General features: G+C 46.9%; 1 protein-coding gene across 1 annotated transcript in view; it reads left to right on the top strand.

Moving 5' to 3' along the window:
• The window catches only part of Maml1 (mastermind like transcriptional coactivator 1), a 39,841-nt gene extending 14,030 nt beyond the window's left edge, over positions 1–25,811 (top strand). The window contains exons 2-5 of the mRNA XM_057775823.1: positions 13,939–15,351; positions 16,876–17,106; positions 19,120–19,216; positions 22,601–25,811. Coding sequence (XP_057631806.1) covers positions 13,939–15,351; positions 16,876–17,106; positions 19,120–19,216; positions 22,601–23,580 — 2,721 coding nt within the window. The 3' untranslated portion in view covers positions 23,581–25,811. The remainder of the gene's footprint in view (positions 1–13,938; positions 15,352–16,875; positions 17,107–19,119; positions 19,217–22,600) is intronic.
• Positions 25,812–26,013: the final 202 nt, after the last annotated feature.

The following is a 26,013-nucleotide window of genomic DNA, read 5'->3' as shown; positions in this document are numbered from 1 at the left end:
CCTCTTGCTTTGGATGTGTTTGTGACCAGAAGACAAGATATTTTATTTTACAAATCATATAGCCTAAAATTTTTTTCTAATATTGTATGAAATTCTTATTTTTCTTTTTCCAGTTTGTTTTTTGTGTATGTATGTGTATATAAGCATGTTTAGTTTGTAGGTGGAGGTCCCTCAGTACTCTCAATCAAACCCTGACCTAATATGGCTAGTTTTGCTAACCAGCTTGCTCCAAGAGCCTCTGTATACCTTCTGAGGTAGGAATTAGAGTCACGCTCCCATGCCTGTGTGGCATTTATATGGGATCTGGGGATTCAGACTGTAGCCCTCAGATAAACCATTGAGCCTTCACCCCATGTCCTATATGGGATTAATAAAAGCGTAGAACATTGTCCTTTTTTTTTTCTTTCTAGACAGGGTTTCTCGGTAACCCTGGCTCTCCTGCAGCTTGCTCTGTAGAACAGGCTGGCCTTGAATTCAGAGATCCGCCTGCTTCTGCCTCCCTAGTGTTGGAATTAAATGTGTCCGCTGCCACCACCTGGTCAAGGCCATTGCCATTTTAAAGGCAGTTCAGGGAAAGATGTCCATGATTTTCTTCCTGCATATGAGACAAGGAAAGTCTTTTTTATATCTTATTTCATATTCATTTTAGTCTCACATAGTAGACATTATTTGTTCAATTTGCATGTAACTAAACTAAGACATATTTGTAGGCTAGTATGACAAAGTTGCCAGCTGCGTGGTAGAACCAGAATTCAACTAAGGACATTGTCGAGGCTCTTCGTCCTTTCAGTAGGCTGTTTACTTTCTGCAGATGGAGCATATATATGAAAGCACTCTAGAAATTACACATTTTTAGGAAATAAATTGCTCATTTGTATTTTATTCAGTGAAGAACAGTGGTTTTGTCGGGCGGTGGTGGCGCACGCCTTTAATCCCAGCACTTGGGAGGCAGAGGCAGGCGGATCTCTGGGAGTTCGAGACCAGCCTGGTCTACAAGAGCTAGTTCCAGGACAGGCTCCAAAACCACAGAGAAACCCTGTCTCGAAAAAAAAAACAAAAACAAACAAACAAAAAAAAGTGGTTTTTTTCATCAAAGATTTTGTGGCAGAGAGCCATGAGGTGCCTACTTACCTCCTGCTTACTGTTTACCTCCTTGCTTACTCGCACTATCCGTACCCCTCACCTACCTTCCTTCTTTCCTCCCTTCCTTCCTATTTATTGTTGTTTGCTTTCAAGAGTCTCATGTAGTCCAGACTGGCCTCAAACTGTGTGGCTGAGGCTGGCCTTGAATTCGCCTTTGCCTCTCCTGTGCTGGATCCTGGACTTTTCTTACTGTTGCGAATGAGCTTCAGTGATAAGATGTCATAGCCCTTAGTGGTGTGGGAGTAGGGAAGTGATTAGTTGCAGTTCAGGTCATTCATGTGTCCACATACACCATCACAGAAGGCGGATGTGCTTCCTCATCCTCTTATTTGGGTTTTTCCATACAATTTTCTCTGGTCACTAAGAGTTGGTTTGAAAGTTGGGAAAATACATGATATGCATTCACAGACAGGAAGAGCAGAGTCTTAGAAAATTTTACAACATTAAGCATATATGTGGAATTCATACATGTGTAATTCTCCCAAACAGCAAAGACAGGGGACAGCAAAAAGGATGTGTGTAATGTAAGGCTGCGAAACACTGGCTTTGTGCACTGCTGTTAGCAGTGCTGAGACCCAGGAACTATAAAGGTTATGTTCTTTTTCTTGTTTGTCCCTTTTGTTTGGTTTTGACGATTCAGAGGATTGACCTGCAGGCACCATGCTAGTGAGGCAGACACTGTACTACTTTGGTCTCAGCTTGTTTTAGGAGACAAGGTCTTGCTGTGCCCTCGGCTGAACTTCACCATGTGATTCTCCTGCTTTCCTCCCAGATCCTAGGATTTATGGGTGGTCATTCCTCTAACCGCTGAAGTTAATATTTTTATCTAGGCATAGATTTACCTAGGCATAGATTTACCAAGTAAATGGAAATTTACATTTACCAGGATCTCAGACAGGAATATTTCATCAGACATGATAAGAGTTTTCGGAGTTTTATTGTGAAGCAAAAAGAGAGATTTGGTTGTGTTACTGCATCAGGGTTGTTATTTAGCTACCCAGCTCATTAGGGTCCCCCCTGGTTAACCACCTCCCTGTAGAGAGGGTTTGGGAGAGACTGAAGGACAGCTAGATCTGCACTAAATTCTAAGGGGTAGATGAGCTGAGCATAGTGCACCTGAAGATCCTGGGTGATAAGGGTGGAGGTGTATATGTAACAAAGACTGCAGAACAGACTGACTGCATCCAGGAGACAGTTGAGCTGATGTGCTCCCAAAGCAGCCTGTATTCACAATGACTTTTAGACTGCCTAACCCCTGCCGCACTCAAGAAATGAACAGCTCAGGCCTCTTATCCCCAAATAGCCTTTTTGCCATTGATTGTTTGAGATGGGGTAGCTTTGTAGCCTAGGTTAGCCCAAAGTCCTGCTGAGATGGCAGTGTATGCCACCATGCCTGGGGTTTTTCTCATTTGGTTTTTTAAGTCTGTCATCTAGTATGGTCTTAAACTCCCAGACTCAAGCAGTCTACCCTCCTCAGCCTTTCAAGTAGTGAGCGCCTTAGCACCACGGGGTGCCTAGCTGTCTTATAGTTGTTGCCCAGGGTGTTCTCTTGCTAGGCCAGGACTCCACATTTAGCTGCATCATCAGCCCTGTAGTTTTTTAAGCAAGTTTCCAAAAATATCAGAGGTAAGGCCTGGAGACTGGAGAGATGACTCAGCAGTTAAGAATACTGGCTGCTCTTCCAGAGGATCCAAGTTCAGTTCCCAGCAACCACATGGCTCCTCACAACTTTCTGTAACTCCAGGTCCAGATGATCTGACATCCTCTTACGGCCTCTACACACAGACTAAACATGCAGGCTAAACATACTCATAAGATAAAAAAAAATTTTTTTAAAGTGAAACCTAGAGCTTTCCTGATGATACTGGTACTTGTGGGAATTCATTTCTGGGGTGAGCTGACACTAGGACTTCAGAGTGTATGTGGGTTGGTTTTGGTTTTCAGACAGGCTCTGCCCACGTAACCCAGCCTCAAACCTCCTGATTCTGGAATTACATGTGTGTACTGTCACCCCTAACTTGTTTTTCTGTTTTTTGTTTTTTTGGTTTTTTTTTTTTGTTTTGAGAAGGGTTTCTCTGTGTAGTCCTGGCCATCCTGGAACTTTCTCTGTAGACGAGGCTGGCCTGGAACTGAGATCTGCCTGCATCTGTCTCTTGAGTACTGAGATTAAAGGCATGTGCCACCACTTCCCAGCTTTTTTTTTTTTTAATTGAAAAAAAAATAACAAGTAGAAAAGAAATACATTCAGTAGAAAAGAAACAAGAAAAAAAAAACAAGATGGACAAGATGGGAGGTAAGGGTATGTTGCCAAGTTTGAAGGCACAAATTCAGTTCCTGGGGCCCATGTGATAGAAAGGGAGAACTTTAAAGAAAAAAAAGGAGCCAGACTTGATGACACATACCTTTAATCCCAGCACTCAGAAGGCAAGGACAAGCAGATCTCTGAGTTTGAGGCCAGTTTGGTCTACAGAGGAAGTTTCAGCATGACCAGGGCTACAAGAAACCCTGTCTCAAAAAACTGGGTTAAAAAAAAGAATTTAGTGGACAACTCAGTAGTCCAAATATCAGAATAATAGAAATTATAGTAAAACAGCAACAGGAAATGGCCTACATAATTTAGTTTGTCAGCTGCAGGGAGTCAGCTGCATATTAAAGGGTATGCCTGTGCCCAGCATCAGGCAAACAGTTTCACACTTGAGTGAGGAGGGTCCTATGTGACACCAGCAGTAGGAACCAGGAAGGTAGCTGAACAGTCCTTCAAAATCCTAAGGGAGGGTCTAGAGAAATGACTCAGTGAGAAAGCATGTGTTGTCCTAGGGGAGGAGCTGAGTTTGCTTCCCTAGCCCCCAGTGAATGCTGGGTTGCTGTGGTGGCTCACCTGGAGTCGCAATACTCAGGAGGGTGAGCAAGTGGACTTAACTAGACTAGTCAGAGTGGTGGACTCTGGGGCCTGTGAAAGACACTGGCTCAGTGGGTGAGGAGGATGCCTGATTTCAGCGTCTGGACTCTATATGCACACACACACTCATGCGGCATGTGTGGGTCAGAGGGCAGCTTGAAGAGTTCTGGGAAACAAACCCAGGTTGTTAGGCTTGGCAGCAGGCGTTTCACTCTGAATCCTTTAGCTGGCCCTCCTTCAGTTATAAATAAGGGCTTTATTGAGATAACATTCGCGTGTCATATCCTCCCACTTCAGATACCCAGTTCAATGGGCATTTTAGTATATTCATGGAGTTGTAGAGCCAATGTACTGTCAGTTACAGAATGTTTTCATTGGAATAGTAAGAAATCCTCCCTCTCTACCCTCTTTGTATAGACCCCAATCATTCCCTCCTCCCACTTTCAGTCTCTCCTCCTTCTCCATCATTCTGTCCATCCCCTCAGACCCTTCCCCTCCCCTTCAGTCCCAGGTGTTGTAGTGGGAGCGGCGGCGGGGCTGTGTCCCGCTACCCGGCTAGCTTTACCCGAAATAATTACACGGAAACTGTATTTTTTTGAACACTGCCTGGCCCATTAGTTTTAGTCTCTTATTGGCTAGCTCTTACATATTGATCTAACCCATTTCTAATATTTTGTGTAGCACCACGAGCTGGCTTACCAGGAAAGATCTTAACCTGCGTCTGTCTGGAGTGGGAGAATCATGGCGACTCACTGACTCGGCTTCCTTCTCCCAGCATTCTGTTGTTTACTCCGCCTATCTAAATTCTACCCTATCAGAGGCCAAGCAGTTTCTTTATTAATTAACCAATGAAAGCAACAGATAGAAAAATGACCCACCTCCATCACCCAGGCAACCCTTACTGTGTCTATTCTTCAAACTGAGTTTGAGAAAGAACAACTATGCTCACCTTCCAAGCCTTCGTACTCTGTAACTTCTGAAACTGCTCAGGGAATTTCATCAGTGATGCTCTCACTGCTGATCCCCTGCATGTGTACAGTGGTTACCTTTCTGTTGTATTTGGCCTGCTATTCTGCCTTATGCTCTGTTTGCTTCCCCTTTCCTGGGTGATAAGGTCTGCTCCTCATGCTCCAGCCACGTGTCCTGCTGACGCTCTTTGCACATAGTTACTCACTGCTCTTAGATATGACTGAATTGAAGTTCCCCTTGTTCCTCATCAAGGAGGAGGTAGAGGCTTTCACACTGGCTAGAAAGCCTTTCTCCTTCCCTGTAAGAAATTAGAACCTCCTGAATTGTGTACAACCTAACTCTAACATACTTCCCTTTCCTCTCATAAGGCCTGCTCATCTTTCAGAGATAACTCACACTACTTCAGAGGCTGATGAGTCTCAACTGGTGGAGTCACCATCAGCTAAGAACGTCAAGGCCAGCCTGGGCTACATGAGCTAGTTTAAGAGAGAAATGGGAGAGACTGGTGGACAGAGTGGCCTTTCCACACTACTCCTGTTGTTTCCTCTTAACTTAATTACTTCAGAGTAAACACTTAAGGACAGTGGTGGCAGGCAGCTCTCTGGTTGCTGCCAGCCCACTGCCCTTTACCAGTGTACTCAACAAACCTGTTTTCTTCCTAAAAGAAAACAGTACTGTGTGTGCTGTGCAGTGTCTGTAGCTCCAGCATTTGGAAAAGCAAGGCAGCAAGGTCCTGACTCATAATGACCCTCCAAAAAGTACTTAGGCACCAAACTGTGAAGTCTTCTGGAGTCAATTTGCCATCTTCAGGATGCCACTGGCGAGTGGAAGGACCCTCCAAGAGTCCTTAGGTCTTCCCATACTGGGCTGTTCGCATTCTAAATGGGTGACTATTCTAGACCAAAAGCAAAGGATATGAAGGGGAAAAATTTAAATAACAGAATATATATATAAGCAATTCTGTGTATTTCTTTTCTTTTAAGTATCTTTTGTTTTTGCTTTTCCCAGACAAGGTTTTTCTATGTAGCCCTGGCTGTCCTGGAACTCACTCTGTAGACCAGACTGGCCTCAAACTCAGAGATCCTCCTGCTGCCTCCTAAGTATTGGGATTATAGGTGTTCACCACCACTGCCCAGCTCCTTTAGTATTTTTTTCTTTATTGATTTTCATTGAGCTCTACATTTTTCTCTGCTCCCCTCCCCCTTCAACCCTCTCCCAAAGTCCCCATGCTCCCAATTTACTCAGGAGATCTTGTCTTTTTCTATTTCCCACGTAGATTACATCCATATATGTCTCTCTTAGGGTCCTCATTGTTGTCTAAATTCTCTGGGATTGGGCTGGTTTTCTTTGCTTTGTTTAAAAGCCACTTATGAGTGAGTACATGTGATAATTGTTTTTCTGGATCTGGGTTACCTCACTCAAAATGATGTTTTCTAGCTCCATCTATTTGCCTGCAAATTTCAAGATGCCATTATTTTTTTTTCTGCTGTGTAGTACTCCATTGTGTAAGTGTACCACATTTTCCTTATCCATTCTTCAGTCGAAGGGCATTTAGGTTGTTTCCAGGTTCTGGCTATGATAAAGAATGCTGCTATGAACATAGTTGAGCACATGTCCTTGTGGCATGACTGAGCATCCTTTGGATATATACCCAAAAGTGGTATTACTGGGTCTTGAGGAAGGTTGTTTCCTAAATTTCTGAGAAATCACCACACTGACATCCAAAGGGGCTGAACCAGCTTGCATTCCCACCAGCAATGCAGGAGTGTTCCTTTTACCCCACAACCTCTCCAGCATAAGTTGTCATCAGTGTTTTTCACCTTGGCCATTTTTATAGGTGTAAGATGGAATCTCAGAGGTGTTTGATTTGCATTTCTCTGACTAAGGGTGTTGAACATTTCCTTAAGTGTCTTTCAGCCATTTTATTTTATTTTATTTGGATTTTTTGAGACATAGTTTCTCCGTAGCTTTTGGTTCCTGACCTGGAACTAGCTCTTGTAGACCAGGCTGGCCTCAAACTCACAGAGATCCGCCTGCCTCTGCCTCCCTAGTGCTAAAGGCGTGCGCCACCACTGCCCGGCTCTTTCGGCCATTTTAGATTCTTCTGTTGAGAGTTCTCTGTTTAGGTCTGTATTCCATTTTTTTTATAGGATTATTTGTTCTTTTGATGACCAATTTCTTGAGTTCTTTGTATATTTTGGAGATCAGACCTCTCTGTGTGATGTGGGGTTGGTGAAGATTTTTCCCATGCTGTAGGCTGTCGTTTTGTCTTGATTGTGTCCTTTGCTTTACAGAAGCTTTTCAGTTTCAGGAGGTCCTGTAAATTGTTTCTCAGTGTCTGTGCTCCTGGGATTCTATTTAGAAAGTGGTTCCCTGTGTCAATGCGTTCAAGTATACTTCCCACTTTCTCTTCTATGAGGTTCAGTGTGACTGGCTTTATGTTGTTTTTTGTTTGTTTTGGGTTTTTTTGGATCCATTTGGACTTGAGTTGTGCATGGTGATAGATATGGATCCATTTTCATTCTTCTACATGTTGATACCCAATTATACCAGCACCATTTGTTAAATATGCTTTCTTTTTTCCATTTGATATTTTTTGCTTCTTTGTCAAAAATCAGGTGTTTGTAGGTATGTGGATTAATATCCTGGTCTTTGATTCGGTTCCATTGGTCCTCCTATCTGTTCTTATGCCAATACCGGGCTGTTTTCAGTACTGTAGCTCTGTATTAGTTTGAAGTCGGGGATTGTGATGACTCCAGAAGTTCTTTTATTGTATAAGATTGTCTAAGCTCTCCTGAGTTTTTTGCATTTCCATATGAATTTGAATACTGTTCTATTGAGGTCTGTGAAGAATTTTGCTGGTATTTAATGGGCATTGCATTGAATCTGTAGATTGCTTTTGGTAAGATTGCCATTTTTACTATGTTAATTCTACCTACCGAAGAGCATGGAAGATCTTTTCACTTTCTGGTGTCTTCTTCAGTTTCTTTCTTCAAAGATTTAAAGTTATTGTCATACATACAGGTCTTCCACTTGTTACTCTGAGATATTTTATGCTATCTGTGCCCCCCTGTACACACATGATAAATGGGCTGAGAAAGAAATTAGAGAAACATTATCCTTTAAGTATCTTAAAAAGAACTGTTGTGGGCCTGCATGGGCTTGTTTTTCTAGCCATACGTGGATGGGGCTCTTCATTCTTTGCTGAGGAAAACATTTGTACAGTCTGAAACTCTGATGCATGCTATTTACCCACTGACATTTTGTCTGCAAGATTGGGCATTTACAAGGATCCTTCCTGTTAGGAATATTTCCTAATGCGAGCTCTCTGCCGACACCAAAAATCCCAATCAAGCCAAATCATAAGAAGCTGAATTAAAGGATATCCAGGTTTTAATGGGATTCCTGCGCTCTCGGGTGACCCTCATCCCTCCAGGGGAACCGCGACCACTGGGGGAGGGGAAGGTGGAAGAGGGAAGACCAAGGTGGAGCAGTTTAAATAAACTGGGGGGAGTGGTCAAGGTTTTGGCGGGCTGCCTTGACCCTCCTCCGGGGGAGGGGCCAAGGCTTGGCGGGGCACAGGGACAGGGCCTCCAAAGATGGGACTTACACTTCCCAAGATAACCAGAGAGCTGAACACTGAAAGCCTTAGAAAAATTACGGGATTTACTGAGTTTTATTGGATATACAGGAACAATGGGCCTCGTGTTCTAGTTAAATATTGAATGGGTTACTAGGTTCAGACACTCAAACTTTTGGACGGAGGTGGTGCATGCTTTTAATCCCAGCACTCAGGAGACAGAAGCAGGCAGCTCTCTCTCTGTTGGAAGCCAGAGGCAGGAGGATCTCTGAGTTCAAAGTCAGCCTAGTCTTAGCATTCCAGGACATCTAGGGCTTTTACATAGAGAAACTGTGTCTTGAAAAACCAAAAAGGTGTGTGTGGGGGGGTATCATGGTGCATGTTTTTTCCTTAATAGAAATAGCAGTAAGGCCTCTGAGTGTTTATATGCAAGAGTAGAGCTTGTAGGGAAAGAAGAGGGAGCCCTGGGTCAAGTTGAAATTGTCAGTACTTAACAGTCTTTAAAAGTTCTAGCTAGGTTGTGGGTACACATCTAAACCCCAGCATTTGTGAGGCTGAGAAAGGAGAACTGTAGACAGGCGGTGGTGGCATGTGCCTTTAATCCCAGCGCTTAGGAGGCAGAGGCAGGTGGATCTCTGTGAGTTTGAGGCCAGCCTGGTCTACAGAGTGAGTTTAAGACAGACCAGGCTACACAAAGAATCCCTGTTTGTAGAAACCAAACACACACACACACACGGAAGGTTGTGACTCTTCAGGTCAGCCTGGGTTTTATAAGATGTAGTAGGGGCGAAGGGAGAAATAGGAGGTTTTTGTTTTAGTTTTAACCTGTGTTCTGGAGGAGTCCAGGGAGCCACATCCTTGGTATGGCTAGAGAGATGGTGCTCAAGTACAGCAAAGCCAGAACTTGGGACTGTGAAGACCCTAGAGCAATCAGGAGCCACAGGAGGGCATTAAAAAAAAATAATTGGTCATACATTTGCTAGTCACTGCCATCATTTGACCATGGAGTCAACTGTGGGCAGGAGCTAGGTTGCATTAAGACTGGTTTTAGAAATGGCGAAAATAGTTCAAATAAGAGAAACTTCTGGTGTTAGTGGATGTAGCAAGTGCGTGAGGTGAAGAAAGGCTATGGAGTAGGTGCCTCAGTGGTAAAGTGCTTGCTTGATGTGCAGAGTCCTGTTGACTCCACCAACATTAAGAAAAAAGCTAGGCATAGTGGTGCACACCTTTATTCCCAGCACTTGGGAGATAGAGGCAGGTGGATCTCTGAATTCCAGGCCATCTTGATCTACATAGTGAGACTTGTGATGGTGGAGACTGCTTTGACGCAAGGGGTAAAGGAACTCTGGTTTCTGTTTGTGTAACTGGCTGGGTACTAGTGACATCCTCTAAGAACAAGGAGGAGGGGGACAAGGTAGGACTAGTTATCACCTGAAGGTGTCTGTGTGCCCAGGGGCAGGTGATCAGGTAGGTAGAGGAGGAAACAGTCTGCATAGGTGGGTGGGCTGGAGACAGCATCCTGTCACCTGTGTTTACCAAGTGCTCGTCACTGTCCCAGGGATGGGGGCTGGGAGAGTGTTTGCTCAACATTCTCTTGTACACAAAGTCAACCTGGAACTAAGAGAGCCCAGTTGTAGGGAGGTGCGTGTGGTGTGACAGATAGTCACTCTGAAAGGATCAGAAGAGCTGTTCTGGACAAAACGAGAGAGTTCCAGAGCCCTGTGGCAGGAATGAACCTACGTATTTGAGAGCTTGAATGGCTGATGGCGTGCACTGTGGAGCAGGAAAGATGCTGGAAAGGCAGCTAGCTACTCACTCAGCATTCCAGCCCCTGGGCAGGTGGGCTTGTTCTGGGTGTGATAGTCAGCCCTGGGGAATGAGGAAAGGGAAGTGGGTGTGATCTGTTGGGAACAGAGGAGAGCGCTGTACTGTTTTATAAAGGTAGGAAAGATAGAAACAAAAGAAATGCTGGAGCCCAGTGTGTGCGCTAACCCAGCCCTTGAGAGGGAGAGGTAGGAGGATTGAAAATTCAAGGCCGGCCTGAACTACTTAGCTGGACTCTGTCTCTAAAAACAAAAGAGAAGGTGAAACATTATCAACTGTATTTCCTCTGACTAGATAAGGGAGAGTGGGGGGACACATTTACATTCCCCAAATAAAACTTTCCAAACTGCATTTTATGAAGAATGCATTTTAGGAGGATGGCTCTCTTCTCCCCAGCCACCCCTAGGTGGCAGTAGGAAGCAAAAGAAGCTCCATGGAAGCAAAGCAACACATTTGGTTTCAAGGGCTTGTTCTTAAAAAAAAAGAGAGAGAGAGAGAGATTTAAAAATGAGATTTAATTTATGTGTGCACATGACCAAAACACCCATAAAATGGACAAAAAGAAAATGTTGATAAGGTGGGGGAAAAGGATGGCAGCAGCTGAGACTGAGAAGTGGAAGAGCACAGCCTGCTGCTGAGAGCTGCCCCGCTTGTTGTTGCCTTGGGCAGCCAAGTCTGGTCAGAGTGTGCCTGCACTCTGCTTCCAGGGCAGTCCTCTGCAGCAGAGGGACAGTATGAAACTCTGAAACTTAGCAGCTGTTAGTCACTGTCACCCAGACTGACTTTGAACTCTCGAGACTCCTAAGTACTGGGGTTACTAGTATTCAACACCACATAGTGCCAGGCTGGAGCATTTGTAATAGCATACTCATGTGCTCAGGAGTAGTGGGAGGCAGGCATGGTCCTGGGGTGAGGGGAAAGGGTAAGATATAACTTAATAATAAAAGCAAGCATAGGAAAGGACAGGCTGAGAGCTGGAGCCCAGCTGGGCAGGAGTAAGCCACAGCATCTCCCCAACACTCCGCTAGTTCTTGTCATGAAATTCCTACCCCCAACTCTAACTGCACTTACTCTACAGCATGTAGGGCATTAGCCTTATCCTGTAGTTGTGCCAATTTGCTCTGTGCTCTGAGATACTGGAAGGCCATGAAGAGCACTGACTTTTATTTGCCTTTGTAGTCCCCACAGCATTTGTTCCTGGCACACATAGCCCCTTAATAATGCTAGCAAAGGGCTGGAGAGATGGCTCAGTGGTTAAGAGCATTGCCTGCTCCTCCAAAGGTCCTGAGTTCAATTCCTGGCAACCACATGGTGGCTCACAACCATCTGTAATGAGGTCTAGTGCCCTCTTCTGGCCTGCAAACATACACACAGACAGAATATTGTATACATAATAAATATTAAAAAAAATAATACTAGCAGGATGAAGCTAGTGAAGAAGAAAATGAAGGTACCAGGACCGACATGATGAGGAACAGCAATGTTTGTGAGGTTGGCAGTGGGATAGCTAGTTGGACATTACTTGGGAGGTAATAGGGCAGCTGGTAAGATAGCTAAGTAGTTCAAGACACTTGCTACCAAGCCTGACATCCAAAATTCAGTCCGTACAACCCACAGGGTCAAAAAGAGAACCATTTTCAGCAAGTTGTCCTCTGACTTCCACAGACCTACTGTGGCCTGTGCACACACACACACAAACAGATGTAAAAAAAACAATGAAAAGGAGGGCCAGGCAGTGGTGGTCCTCACCTTTAGTCCCAGTACTTGGGAGGCAGAGGCCAGTCTGTACTACATAATGAGTTCCAAGACAGCCGGAGTTTCACGGGGAAACCCTGTCTCAAAAAGCCAAAAAGAAAAGTTGTCTCATTGCTGTGAAAAGACACCATGACTACAGCAACTTTCATAAAGGAAAACATTTAATTGGGGCTGACTTATAGTTTCAGGGGTCAGTTCATTATCATGGTGGGACATGGCAGCATGCAGGCAGACATGGTGCTGGAGAAGGAGCTGAGAGCCCTACATCTCCAATTGCAGGCACAAGGAAGTGGCCCACTGGCCCGAAAGACTTGAACTTGTAAAACCTCAAAGCCCACCTCCACAGTGACACACTCCCTCCAGCAAAGCCACACCTCCTAATCAAGCACTCAAAACATATGAATCTGTGGGGCCATTCCTTTTTTTTGTTTTTTGTTTTCGAGACGGGTTTCTCTGTAGCTTTGGTGCCTATCCCGGAACTAGCTCTTATAGACCAGGCTGGCCTCGAACTCACAGAGATCTGCCTGCCTCTGCCTCCCTAGTGCTGGGATTAAAGGCGTGCGCCACCACCGCCCGGCTTGTGTGGCCATTCCTATTCAAATCACTGCAGAGAAGATGGGAAGTGAGTGGGACAAGAGCTGAAAAACACAAACAGCCCATGTTGTGTGTGAGGAAGTGTGCGCCATGAAGGAAAAAGGGAGCTTTGAGAAGGATACAGAAATGGGCAGTTGGGTGGATGTGGGATTATTGTGGTTTACACTGCCACTGCCTGAGACACAAACCATAAATCAGGGCTCCCGTCTCAGTCACTGCTCTGTGCTGTGAGGAGACACCATGACAAGGCAACTTACTTTCTCTCTCTCTCTCTGTCTCTCTCTCTCTCTTTGGTTTTTTAAGACAGGGTTTCTCTGCATAGCCCTGGTTGTCCTGGAACTCACTCTGTAGACCAGGCTGGCCTTGAACTCACAGAAATTCACCTGCCTCTAACTACCAAGTGCTAGGATTAAAGGCGTATACCACCACTGCCCAGCTGGACAAGGCAACTTTTTAAAGAAAGCAATTAGTTGGGGGAATTGGTTACAGATTCAGGGGGTTAGTCTACAACCCTCATGGCAGATAGTATGGTGGCAGCCATGGCTCACATGACAAGAGCTCGCGTATGATCCACAAGTTGCAGGTAGAAAAAGAGCGGTCTGGGGTAGGCTTTTGAAACTGCAAAGGCCATCTCCAATGACTTAACCTCCTTCAACAAGAATACACCTCCTAATCCTTCCCAAATAATTCTACTAACTGTGGACCAATAATTTTAATATACAAGCCTGTGGGGGACATTCTCATTCAAACCACATAGCTCCTTTGGTTGGGAATGATAGAATCCATGTTAAATCAGTCTAAGCACAAGGGAAAAAATATATTGGTTCATGTAAATAGGAAGGGTTTTGTCATTGGCAGGTCTTGGGTATGACAGGGTACAGGAGTCCTTTGTGATGGTCTTTTGCAGACCTTCAACTAGATGACAGTAGCCATCATCACACTGTGTCCTGCGACAGTCCAGAGTCTAATGCTCACTTTCTCACAGTAAGCCAGACTGACCAGGCACAGATCTGGTGATAGAGGTGGTACTCTAAGGGGAAGCAGAAGTTTACGGAGGTGTGTAACCACAGAGTGCTGCAAGAATGCATATCTCTGATTGAAGTCACTGTTGGAAGCAAGGGGACCTAAGACAATGTGTCCATGTTCCTAAGTCTGTTGTTCCAATGTTTTCCAGCATCTTCATGATACAGTGAAGAGGAACCTTGACAGCGCTGCCTCACCTCAGAATGGTGATCAACAGAATGGCTATGGAGACCTATTTCCTGGTCATAAGAAGACCCGCCGAGAGGCCCCTCTGGGCCTCAGTGTATCTGCCAATGGGCTTCCTCCTGCCTCACCCCTTGATCAGCCTGACAAGCCTCCTGGGGGAGATGCCCTGCAGTCTGGTGGGAAGCACTCCCTAGGGCTAGATCCCATCAACAAGAAGTGTATGGCAGACTCAAGCATCCACCTGAATGGAAGCAGCAACCCGAATGAGCCTCTAATCCTGAGTAAGGAACTCAAGCAAGAACCAGTGGTCGACCTACCATGCATGATGATTGCAGGAGCCGGAGGCTCCGTATCCCAAAGCAATCTTATGCCCGATCTCAACCTTAATGAGCAGGAGTGGAAGGAGCTCATTGAAGAGCTGAATAGGTCAGTGCCTGACGAAGACATGAAGGACCTGTTTACTGAGGACTTTGAGGAGAAGAAGGATCTAGAGTCCTCTGGTTCTGCCACACAAACCCCCTTGGCCCAGGACATTAATATTAAGACTGAGTTCTCTCCAGCAGCCTTTGAGCAGGAGCAGTTAGGTTCTCCACAAGTGAGGGCTGGGTCTGCAGGACAGACCTTTCTGGGACCTTCCTCTGCCCCTGTGGGAACAGATTCTCCGAGCCTTGGGAGCTCTCAGACTCTGTTTCACACCACTGGTCAACCTGGGGTGGACAATCCCAGTCCAAACCTGATGCCGGCATCAGCACAGGCCCAGAATGCACCAAGAACCCTTACAAGTGTGGTATTGCCTAGCCAGGGCCCAGGAGCGGCCTCGGAGCTGTCCTCTGCTCACCAGCTCCAGCAGATAGCTGCCAAGCAGAAGCGGGAGCAGATGCTGCAGAATCCACAGCAAGCCACCCCAGCACCTGCCCCAGGCCAGCTGTCCACATGGCAGCAGGCAGGGCCCTCCCATAGTCCCTTAGATGTCCCTTATCCCATGGAGAAGCCTGCCAGTCCTTCTGGCTATAAGCAAGACTTTATCAACTCAAAACTGCTCATGATGCCTAGTGTAAACAAGAGTTCTCCTCGGCCGGGAGGTCCCTACCTCCAGCCCAGCCACTCGAACCTGCTGAGTCACCAGTCACCAAGTAACTTGAATCAGAGCTCTGTGAATAACCAAGGGTCTGTTCTAGACTATGGCAATACAAAACCCCTTTCTCATTACAAAGCAGACTGCGGGCAAGGCGGCCCTGGGTCTGGCCAGAACAAACCAGCTTTGATGGCATATCTTCCCCAGCAACTGCCCCATCTGAGTAATGAGCAGAACCCCCTGTTTCTAATGAAACCAAAGCAGGGAAACATGTCCTTCCGGTCACTGGTTCCACCTGGACAGGTGAGTCAGAGCCTTCCCTTTCCATCACTGCTGCGGGCACTAGTAAAGTCCCTCACTAAACTAGGCCAACATGTAGGAGACAGTAGCGGGAGCAGCTGCTGCCTTCCTTTGAAGAAGAAAATGCACAGGATAAGCCAGGATTGATCTGTGTCTTTTAGGCACAGTTCATTTAGGCCTGGCTGGGTAGACAAGCTGCTCTTGAACAACTGATTCCCCTGCCTCTACCTCCCAAGTGTTGAGATTACAGGTGACTGGAATTGACCTTAATAAAGAGTAAAAGTCCTTAGTATAGCTTGGGTGTGGTGGCACAAGCCTTTAATCCCAACACTAGGGAGGCAGAGGCGTGTTACAAAGAGAAACCCTGTCTTGAGAAAAAGATAATTCCTTAATAGAACTTGACTTTAGCTACACAGACATTTGAGAAATCACCTAATTTAGTTTAGTTGTTGTCTTTCATGCTGAACAACTACATAAGGCCCTGTCTCAAAAAGAAAAATAAAGCCAGATGTGGTGCCCTGTGCCTTAAATCCCAGCTCTCAGGAGGAAGAGGCAGAGGGAACTCTGAATTCAAGGCCAGCCTGGTCTACACATTGAGACTCACAAAACAAGAAGCCAGTTGTGGTTCACAGCAATTTCAGAACAGGGAAGGTGAGGCAGGAGGATTGTCACAAGTTTGAGGCCAGCCTGAGCTACAGTGTGAGGTCTTGCTTGTTTTGTAGGAAACAAAAAGAGGGGAGGGGAGAAGAGGGTGTAAAAGTTACAGTCTTTAAACATGAACTTAAGGCAGAGTGTGGAGTTGATGGGCGGTGCATTCAGAAGGTGCTTTGAAGACAGGTCCTGGGGGCTCACTGGCCAGCCAATCTGGCTGCATTGGGAAGCTCTTGGTTCAGTGAGAGACCTTGTCTCAGAAAATAAAGTGAAACAATAAAGAAAGACTTGATGTTGACCTCTAATGCACACAGAAACACTAAACAGAATTGAAAATCTAAGGATACAAAGTACTGACAAAGCTATCCTGTCCCCTCCCAGGAAAATGTATGCAAGTGGGTAAGGAAATTATTTCATGCCAGACGGTGGTGGAGCACACCTTTAATCCCAGCACTTGGGAGGCAGAGGCAGGAGGATCTCTCTGAGTTCAAGGCCAGCCTGGTCTACGGAGTGAGTTCCAGTACAGCCAGGGATACACAGAGAAACCCTGTCTCGAAAAACAAAAACAAAAAATTATTTCATGCTGTTCAGAGACAGCCATATGTATAGCAAGTATATTCTCTAAAGACAGAGTAGCTTTTTGTTTTCTGTTTGGGTTGGTGGCGGGGGGGGGGGGTGTTGTATTGAGTTAGGGTCTCACTATGTATCCCTGACTGATCTGAAACTCAGAGTTCCTCTTGACCTCTGCCACCACACACATAAGGGACATTTCATATCCAAACTATAACATCAGGAGTTAAGAAAGATGATGGTGAACATCAGGGTTAGGACATCATCCATCCCACCTGACTTGGTTCCCTCCATCTTTTTTGACAGGAGCAGAACCCTTCTTCTGGCCCTGTACCAGCCCAGACTGCCAATGTGGGGAGCCAACCTCCTAGTGTCTCTGTGGCCAGCACTCACAGCAGCTCCCCCTATCTCAGCAGCCAACAGCAGGCAGCTGTGATGAAACAGCACCAGCTGCTCCTGGACCAGCAGAAGCAGAGGGAACAGCAGCTGCAGCAACAGCAACAGTTCCTACAGAGGCAGCACCTTCTGGCTGAGCAGGTAACAGGCACAAGAAACCACACAGACACTACTTGAGCATATTTGCACTTTTTAGCCCAGCAAGAATCCAAAGTAGGTAAAGTACTTGTCATCCTGATGACCTGAGTTCAGTCCCTGTAACCCACATGCACATGAAAAGTGAAAATCAACTCCACAAATGACCTCCATATCCACACTGTGGATGAATACTCCCCCCCAACACACACCCAGGCCATACACACAAGATTTTCTTTTTAGAAATTAGGGCCAGGTGGTGGTGGCGGCGCACACCTTTAATCCCAGTACTCAGGAGGCAGAGGCGGGTCGATAGAAACCTTTTACGCAGGTCTGTCAGCCTGTGTCTGACCCAGGTGGCAGGAGAAGACTGACTCCAGCAAGTTGGTCTCTGGTCTTCACACTGTGGCACACACTCACACACGCACAGTAAATAAAGAATACTAAACGATATTGTTACTATTTAAAATAAGTAAATAGGATCTCCTTCCCAAGGCTGTAGCATCTTCTTTTTAAGATTTATTTATTATGTATAGTGTTCTGTCTGCATGTATGCCTACAGGCCAGAAGAGGATGCCAGATCTCATTACCAATGGTTGTGAACCAACATGTGGTTACTGGGAATTGAACTCAGGACCTCTGGAACTGCAATCAGTGCCCTTAACCTCTGAGCCATCTCTCCAGCCCCTGGCCATAGCATATCTTAGGCATGTAGTTTGTGGAGACTAATAAAGGCAGCATCTTCATGTGTAAAGGGGCATTTTCCTGTGTTTTTGTCCAGGCACACAGGCCATCCCTCCTTGAGGAACCAAAGCGTAAAGAAGGAAGATGCCCCTGAGGTCTTAAGTTCAAGATTCACATTTCCCTCAACACTGGGTTACCAGAGGTAGAGTGCTGACACCAGGCAACCATGAGAGCCTTTGAGGGGTTGGACCATATCTTCTAATTAAGACAGAAGCCAGGTCTGACTCTGAGGAAGCTTATGTAGGAGACTTGCCCTCATGCTTAGCCACATAGTAAGTTCAAAGCCAGCCTGGGCTACAGAGTGATACTTTATCTCAGAAGAAAAGAGACCAGGAAGTGGCTCACAAGCCTGAGGCCCTGAGTTCAAAACCCTGGAACCTGGAACGCAGTAAAACAGGAGCACAGTCCTGTAGCCTCAGGGCTCATAGGTGGAGATGGGAAGCAGAGACACATCCTCCTGATGTTCTTGGGCCAGCAAGCCTGGCTTCAGTGCTGAACAGAAAGAAACCCTGTCACAGCCCAAGGAAAATGGCAGGTTGTCCTCTGATACATACCGTGGCACACGCTTGCCCACGCCCACACACAGAGCAGACTTGGAGCCAACTCCAGAGACTACACTTTGCTGAGTTTGTTCATTGCCACAGCTCCTCCACCATCTCTTCTTTTTCTTTTTTGATTTTTCAAGACAGGATTTTCTCTGTGTAACCTTGGCTGTCCTGGGAACTTGCTCTGTAGATCAGGCTGGCCTTGAACTCAAAGATAGATCTGTTTGCCTCTGCCTCCTGAGTGCTGACATTAAAGGTGTGCTCACCTGCCGGGCGGTGGTGGCACCAGCCTTTAATCCCAGCACTCGGGAGGCAGAGGCAGGCGGATCTCTGGGAGTTCGAGACCAGCCTGGTACAAGAGCTAGTTCCAGGACAGGCTCCAAAGCTACAGAGAAACCCTGTCTCGAAAAACCAAAAAAAAAAAAAGGTGTGCTTACCTTTAATCAACACTGCCCAGCCCACATCTTTTTAACTAATCGCTTATTAGGATAGAAATCGTGTCGCATATGGTTTTGTTGAAACTACACACTTCAGTGTTTTCCATTGTAATTATAGAGTTGTGCAGTCACTGCCGAAACCCATTTTTATCACCCAGACAGCATACAGGAGCAGTTGCTGGCCTTCCCTGCACCCATAGGTGCCTGCCCGTGAGCCTCACACTTGCGCACCTTGCTTTCTTGCTTGTTGGTTTTACACCATGTTCTCCCTCCCGTTCTTGGCCCTTTTCTAGGAGAAGCAACAGTTTCAGCGCCATCTGACCCGCCCACCCCCGCAGTACCAGGACCCAACACAAAGCAGCTTTCCCCAGCAGGTTGGACAGTTCACAGGTAAGGGGGTGTGAAGGGGGCTGTGGGGAAGGCAGTCGGGCATGACGGTGGGTGGAGCTCATGGTGTGTGGTGCTGATGAGTCCCAAGTTTACTTGCTCACAGGAGCTATGGTTTGGAGGAGAGGGAGGCCTGGATTTTGGTTCTTTTGTGGCACAAGGAAAAAAGAGGGTCTTGAGTGTTGACGAGGATGCTCATAGTTAAATAGGTTTTGAAGGAAAACTATTACTAGTTAGAGGGCATCTTATGTGTAAGTTTTAATTAAGGTAGTTCTTTGTATCTTCAGAACCCCAAAGCAAGCAGGTGTGGTAGTACATGCCTGTGATTCTAGTACTTGGAAGATGAGGCGGGAGGATCAGGAATTCAAGGTCATTTTCAGCTTAGTTTGAGAGAGCTTGTCTCAAACAAAACCACCAAAAACATCTGATCTGCCGGGCGGTGGTGGCGCACGCCTTTAATCCCAGCACTTGGGAGGCAGAGGCAGGCGGATCTCTGGGAGTTCGAGACCAGCCTGGTCTACAGAGCTAGTTCCAGGACAGGCTCCAAAGCCACAGAGAAACCCTGTCTCAAAAAACCAAAAGAAAAAAAAAAATCTGATCTTCCCAGATGAAGGATTCCCTCTCACGCACCTGTGTGGGCTTTTGCTTGGCTTTTCCTCACGTTGGTGTCATAGGGAAGACAGAAACACCTAAGCCTCAGCTGTCACCTCTGAAATGGATTGAGCAACTAGTTTGGGTGGGGATTGCAGGTGACGTGTCAGTCGGGTGTACTGTGGTCTGCCTTCCCTCCTGACCTTCACTGTGAGTGTTCAGAGAAACTGACTTCACCCACGTAAGAGCCTAGGTGGGGCTTCGTGGTGTGCTGACTAGGAATATGGAATTGAAGTCTCTAGAGTCACAGAAGCCTGTGTCTGGCTGGGTTTCCCAGCTCCATCCCATGCCACATTGATAAGTGCTCTAATAGGAGTGAAGTTGTCAATTTCAGCTCTCCCCTTCACACCTTTGCGTGGGTTTTTTGGTTTCTTGAGACAGGGTTTCTTTGTATATTCTTGGCTGTCCTGGAACTCGCTCTATAAACCAGAGATCGCCTGCCCCTGCCTCCCAGCTGCTGGGATTAAAGGCGTGCGCCACCCACCACCCCCTGGGCTTCACACCTATTTTTTAAAAGTTATTTTCATTATGTCTACATTTGGGGTATTATGTGACTGTGATGCAGGAACCTGTGGAGCTAGGGTTATGGGCAGGTGCTAGAGACCAAACTTAGGTCCTCTGCAAAGCTCAGGCCAGAACCAATAGGCAGCAAGCCCCAACCAGACATGGTGATGATACCAGCACTTGGGAGATAGAGATGAGAGGATCAGGAGTTCCAGGTCAGTAAGTAGGTCTCTGTAAGAAAGGAGAGGACTGGAAAGTCATCAGTTGGTAAAGAGCTTGGAAGACTGAGGACCCCAGTTGATCCTCAGCACCATGTAAAAGCCAGGTGCTGAAGCATGTGTGTAATCCAGGCACCCCAAAAAGAGGCAGGCAGATCCCTGGAGCTTTCTAGCCAGTCGTCAAGCCCAGTTAGTGATCTTCAAGCCAGTGAAACAAGATGGACAGCTCCTGAGGAACTAAGCTTAAGGTCAGCCTTTAGCCTCCACATGCTGTGCCTGCACACACGCGCGCACACACACTTAAGGTCAGCCTTTAACCACATGCTGTGCCTGCACACACGCGCACACACACACTTAAGGTCAGCCTTTAACCTCCACATGCTGTGCCTGCACACACACACACAAGAAAGGCAGACAGCAAGTTTCCTGAGTTCAAAGGCTTGTGCTCAGTAAATACCTGGTAATTCCATGCTAGATTTCTGCCTCCCTCAACCACCTTGTCACCTTATGTCATTATGTCATAAATAACAGGGTGTAGAGAGATGTCTTCAGCTATATATAGCCCTTCCCAAATTGCCACAGCCTCATCCAAGAGCCACCATCCACCAACAGCCACACCTCAACAGAACTAAACTGCAGTTTCAGGCTTTCCTATCCTGCTCTTGACACACCCTAGTCATGGCTGGTTCTTAATGTCATAGCTTGTCACAATTCTGTTCCTTCACAGCCTTTTCTGTTTCAAAGGCCCCTCTCCTCTAAACTGTCATATTGTCAAACCAACATGTGGGTACACATTTGTGTATGTGTGCTTCTATGTGTGCATCCATGAGTTTGTGTTTGCATGGGTACATACATATACATGTGTGTGCATGTTTTGTGCACATGTGTGTTGCTTTGCTGCTGGTGAATGAACTCAAGCTCTTGTGCATACTAAGTGTTCTACCTACTGAGCTACACTCCCAGCCCTAAATTCAATTCTGAGCCTCCTTCTTTGTGAAGACTGTTCCGTATCTTAGGCACAAAGCCTTCAGACCCCTGCTTCCTATATCCTGCTGCTCAGACTTTGACCCTTTCACACAGTGTGGTGGCTTGCCTTCCACAGACAGATGCTGGGGTATCTGTCTTGAAATCCCCAGGTCCTACCTGAGAAAAACTTTGTTGGATGCTTAATAAGAAAATGAACAAGCCAACTGGCTTAACTGCTCTGGAGTTTCCCTTTGTCCTCTGTTTCTGAATACTGTCCGTGTCCACTGCCCATGAGGTATAGGGTTTGTCCATGGAAGAAGAGCTGCATCTTAGGGCTAGACATCTCCACCACACCAGTCAGGAGTGCCAACTGGGCTGGCAAGATGGCTCAACAAGTAAAGACATTTGCCACCAAGTCTGATGACCTGAGTTTGATTCCCTAAGACCTACGTGGTGAGGAGAGGAAACTGTCCTGGCTAGTTTTATATAATACTGACACAAGCTAGCGGCATTTGGAGAGAGGGACTCTCAGATGAGAAGAATGACTCCATCAGACTAGCCTGCAGACACGCCTGTGGGGCATTAGTGTGGGAGGCCCAATCCACTGTGGGTGTCGCCACCCCTGGGCTGCTGGTCCTGAGTGGAAAAGAAAGCTGACTGAGCACGCCCTGGTAAGCAAGCCAGTAAGCAGCATTACTCCATGGTTTCAGTTCCTGCCTGGCGTTTCTGCCCCTGACTTCCTTGAATGATGGACTGACTATAAGCTATAAGATGAAATAAACTGCCAGGCGCAGTAGCACATGTCTTTAATCCCAGCACTTGGGAGGGGGAGGCAGAGGGGGGGAAAGGATGAAATAAAGCTCCCCACATTGCTTTTGGTTATGGTGTTTATCACAGAAGAAACATAACTAAGACAGGAACCAGCTTCCCACCTGTTGTCCTCTGACTTCCACACGCTTGTTTGGCACTTATGCACCTGCACCTACTCACACATGTAAAGGAGAAAAAATGAATGCAAATTTGATTGCTAGAATTTTCTGTCTTCTAGGACCTTCTGCTGCTGTGACTGGCATGAACAACTTGGGTCCATCCAGTTCCAGCTGTCCTCGAGTGTTCCCGCAACCTGGGACTCTGATGTCAATGGGTCCTGGACATGCTCCTGTTTCGTCTCTCCCCTCCAGCTCAGGCCAACAGGACCGAGGAGTGGCCCAGTTTACTGGGTCCCAGAGCTTGCCACAGAGCAGCCTTTATGGCATGACCTCTGGCCTATCCCAGATAGTCGCTCAGCCCCCACCACAGGCTACCAGCGCACATGCCCACCTTCCACGGCAGACCAATGTGGGCCAGAATGCCTCTGCTCCAGCTGCCTATGGACAGAACTCTCTGGGGAGTGCTGGTCTCTCCCAGCAGCACAATAAGGGAACCCTGCCTCCTGGTTTAACAAAGCCACAAGTCCCAAGGGTGTCAGCAGCCATGGGAGGCCAGAATGCCTCATGGCAACATCAGGGAATACCAAGCCTGAGCAGCCAGACGCCAGGGAACAGCAGCGTAAGCCCCTTCCCTGCAGCTTCCAGTTTCCACATGCAGCAGGCTCACCTGAAAATATCTGGCCAGCAGTTCTCCCAAGCCATGCCCAGCAGGCCCATGGCCCCCATGAACTCAGCAGGTGCAGCAGGGTCACTGCTGCCCCCGGTGAGCACACAGCAGAGGAACAGTGCCCCTGCACCCGCACCTCCCCAAGCAGCCCCTCAGCAGGGCTTGCCTGGCTTAAGTCCTGCAGGACCTGAGCTGGGGGCCTTTAGCCAGAGCCCCACTTCACAGATGAACAGCCGGGCGGGGCTGCACTGTACTCAGGCCTATCCTGTGAGGACCATGGGCCAAGAGCTGCCCTTCGCCTTCAGCGGACAGCCGGGCAGCAGTGGGCTGTCCAGTGTGGCCACACACACTGATCTGATCGACTCACTGCTGAAGAACAGGACTTCTGAGGAGTGGATAAATGAGTTGGATGATCTTCTAGGGTCACAGTAATGGAGAAATTTGTGGTGTTTTCCATGTTTAGACATCTTATTTTTGTTCTCAGATTCAAGAACAACTACTTTGGACCAAAAGCCCATGGCCCAGAGAACTGGGCCAGTAGAACTTAAACCGTGGCTGAGGCCAGCTCTGGTCAGTATCTGCTGGTCCGTTGGGCTGGCGCAGCCCATTGGCATCACTACCTGGGATTGGGATAGCAGGATAGGGGTTTGAAAGGTGGCTTCCTACCCAGATGACCAAAAAAGCCAGTGGAAACAAGCCCTGCCATGTCAGACTTAGCAAAAATAATGTGCTGTCTTTTTACCCAAGATTTCTCCACTTGCCTCAAGGCTGGGAACAAATTTCTGTTGAAATTTTTAAATAGAATTATTTGCATTTTGTAGCATAGAAGTAATTGTTTTAATTTAAGATTTTTAAGCAGATTAGGATAGGTGGTGGTTGTATTCGTAAGTGGCACTGGAGACCGAGGGTTTCCTTTTGAGTCGGAGCCTTTTCTATTTCTGCTCTGTCCGCTTTCATGGTCACTGGAAGTCATTGCTGTAAGTATAGACTGTGACTGCAGATGCCAAAATGATCAGGAAGCCACAAGATGTTAGGTGTAGTGGTCCAGATAGGGTCCGTCCTTAAAGCTCCTACTTCCTGGCTGCCATTCACTCTTCAGGATACTGGGCCCCCATGGAGCCCCCTCCATACCCTGGCATGGCTAAATGCTGAAGGTGGAGATTTAGGCTCCAGCCTTCTGCATCTCTTGACAACCTGTATTTACCACAGTAGAAGTGCCATTCGGTTGTGCACACGTCTTTTCTTCTCCACATCATCCCCATTACCCTTCTGTCTCCTCATCTTCTCCCAGCCAAAATGGGAAACGGTGATTTACTTTACTACATTAAAAGAGGAAAAGTCAAACTCCGTAGGGAGCCTAAGCCTTGCACAGGTTTGGGGAAAGAAGGCTGCAGGCAGCCCACCACCTAGGAGTTACTTTATTCTTTATCCGCCATGCATCTGCTCCTCCCACGGCTGATGATTTGCACTTTTAAAGTGGCTTTAACACTAACCCACCCTTGCTAAAGATGCGAGTGGATTCTATTTGAAGGTCTGTTGATGGACGTGTCTTAGCAGAGAAACCATGAACTAGAACATGGCAAGGGGGCTGCTGACAGCACTTGCCGTATCACGAGCAAGATGGTGCGCACAGAGCAAGACCTTGAACAGGATGGCGGAGGGAAAGAAAGGTTCTGCTGGAGTGACCTGCGTGCAGAGTGGTCTGCAGAGAAATCACAGCTCCGCCCACTGTCCTGGGTCCCAGAACACTTCCAGTGTAAAGAACTGAGCCAAGGAAATAACAAGAGCAGCCTGTGCACTCAGAGGGTCGGAGGGTACACACTGCTAACTAGTTTGCACCGGCAGTGCCTTTTTCGCTGAGGGCACCTATGCTCTCGGGTTCTCGTCTCATAGCCATTTCTCCTCCACCTGTCCTCCCCAGAAACTCAGTTCAGTGCTCAAAGAAGCAGGTGGATCATATAAAGCCAGTGAAGACGCCACCCTCTGGTAGTTCCCCAGTTGTAGGGATAAGAGGGTGGCTTCAGCAGGTTCTCTACCAAAAATATGGCCGAGGGCTGGAGCCGGATCCTGTTTCCTCTTCCAGCCTCCTACGACAGCTGCCCACCTCCTGCCCCCATTGCCCAGGGCACGCCAGCTGCCCCGGCACTCTACCTTAGGCCCAGGTTGACCGCACAGGCAGTGGGCAGCTCACTTGCTGCAGTGTCATAGCAATAAAATGTGATTCTTGGGGTCCCCCAGAGCTGCCCATGGCTTTATTTATGAGTCTGGCTTTGAGGAGTTGGGAAGAGGTGACCCGACCCCACTTCCTCGCACAGCTCATCTCCTCAGAGCCACGACTCAAGAAGAAAAGGGTGCTGGGACTTCCTTACACACATGTGCTTTGTGTAAATAAATGTTTACAATTTTATATTGAAGATGAATTAAGTGTTAGAGTGTCCAACTGTATATTTTTTACTTTTATAGATTTTAAAACTGATCCTTTATATGTGTTTGGAGCTATGATAAGTTTTATGGTAAGCAGTTGGTATTGTGAACTTTTTATGGTCATCAAAGTGCAGAAAAGTCCTATTAATCCCCTTATTCTGCTTCCCTTAGCTCTGGTGTACACCAAAAAGAAGTCTCTACTTTCCTGTGTTACAAAAACAATAAAAATATTTTACTAGTATGGAAACCACCAGTGTGTTTAACTCCTGTGGGGTGGAATAGCAAGGGACATTTGACAGCTATCAGTTCTCCTGTTGGGGGCCCCACTCTGCTAGTGAACCACTGGCATGCTGCAGAAGTGGTCAGACCAAGACAGATGTGGAAGAGAACACATTCCAGGCCTCCAGGAAATCGAAGGAAGGGGGAACAAAAAGCTGGGAC

The sequence above is a fragment of the Chionomys nivalis genome, chromosome 7 (genome assembly GCF_950005125.1).
Source record: "Chionomys nivalis chromosome 7, mChiNiv1.1, whole genome shotgun sequence".
Classification (NCBI taxonomy): domain Eukaryota; kingdom Metazoa; phylum Chordata; class Mammalia; order Rodentia; family Cricetidae; genus Chionomys; species Chionomys nivalis.
Note: the sequence above shows the minus strand (reverse complement) of the source record. Positions and strands in the feature narration are given on the sequence as shown.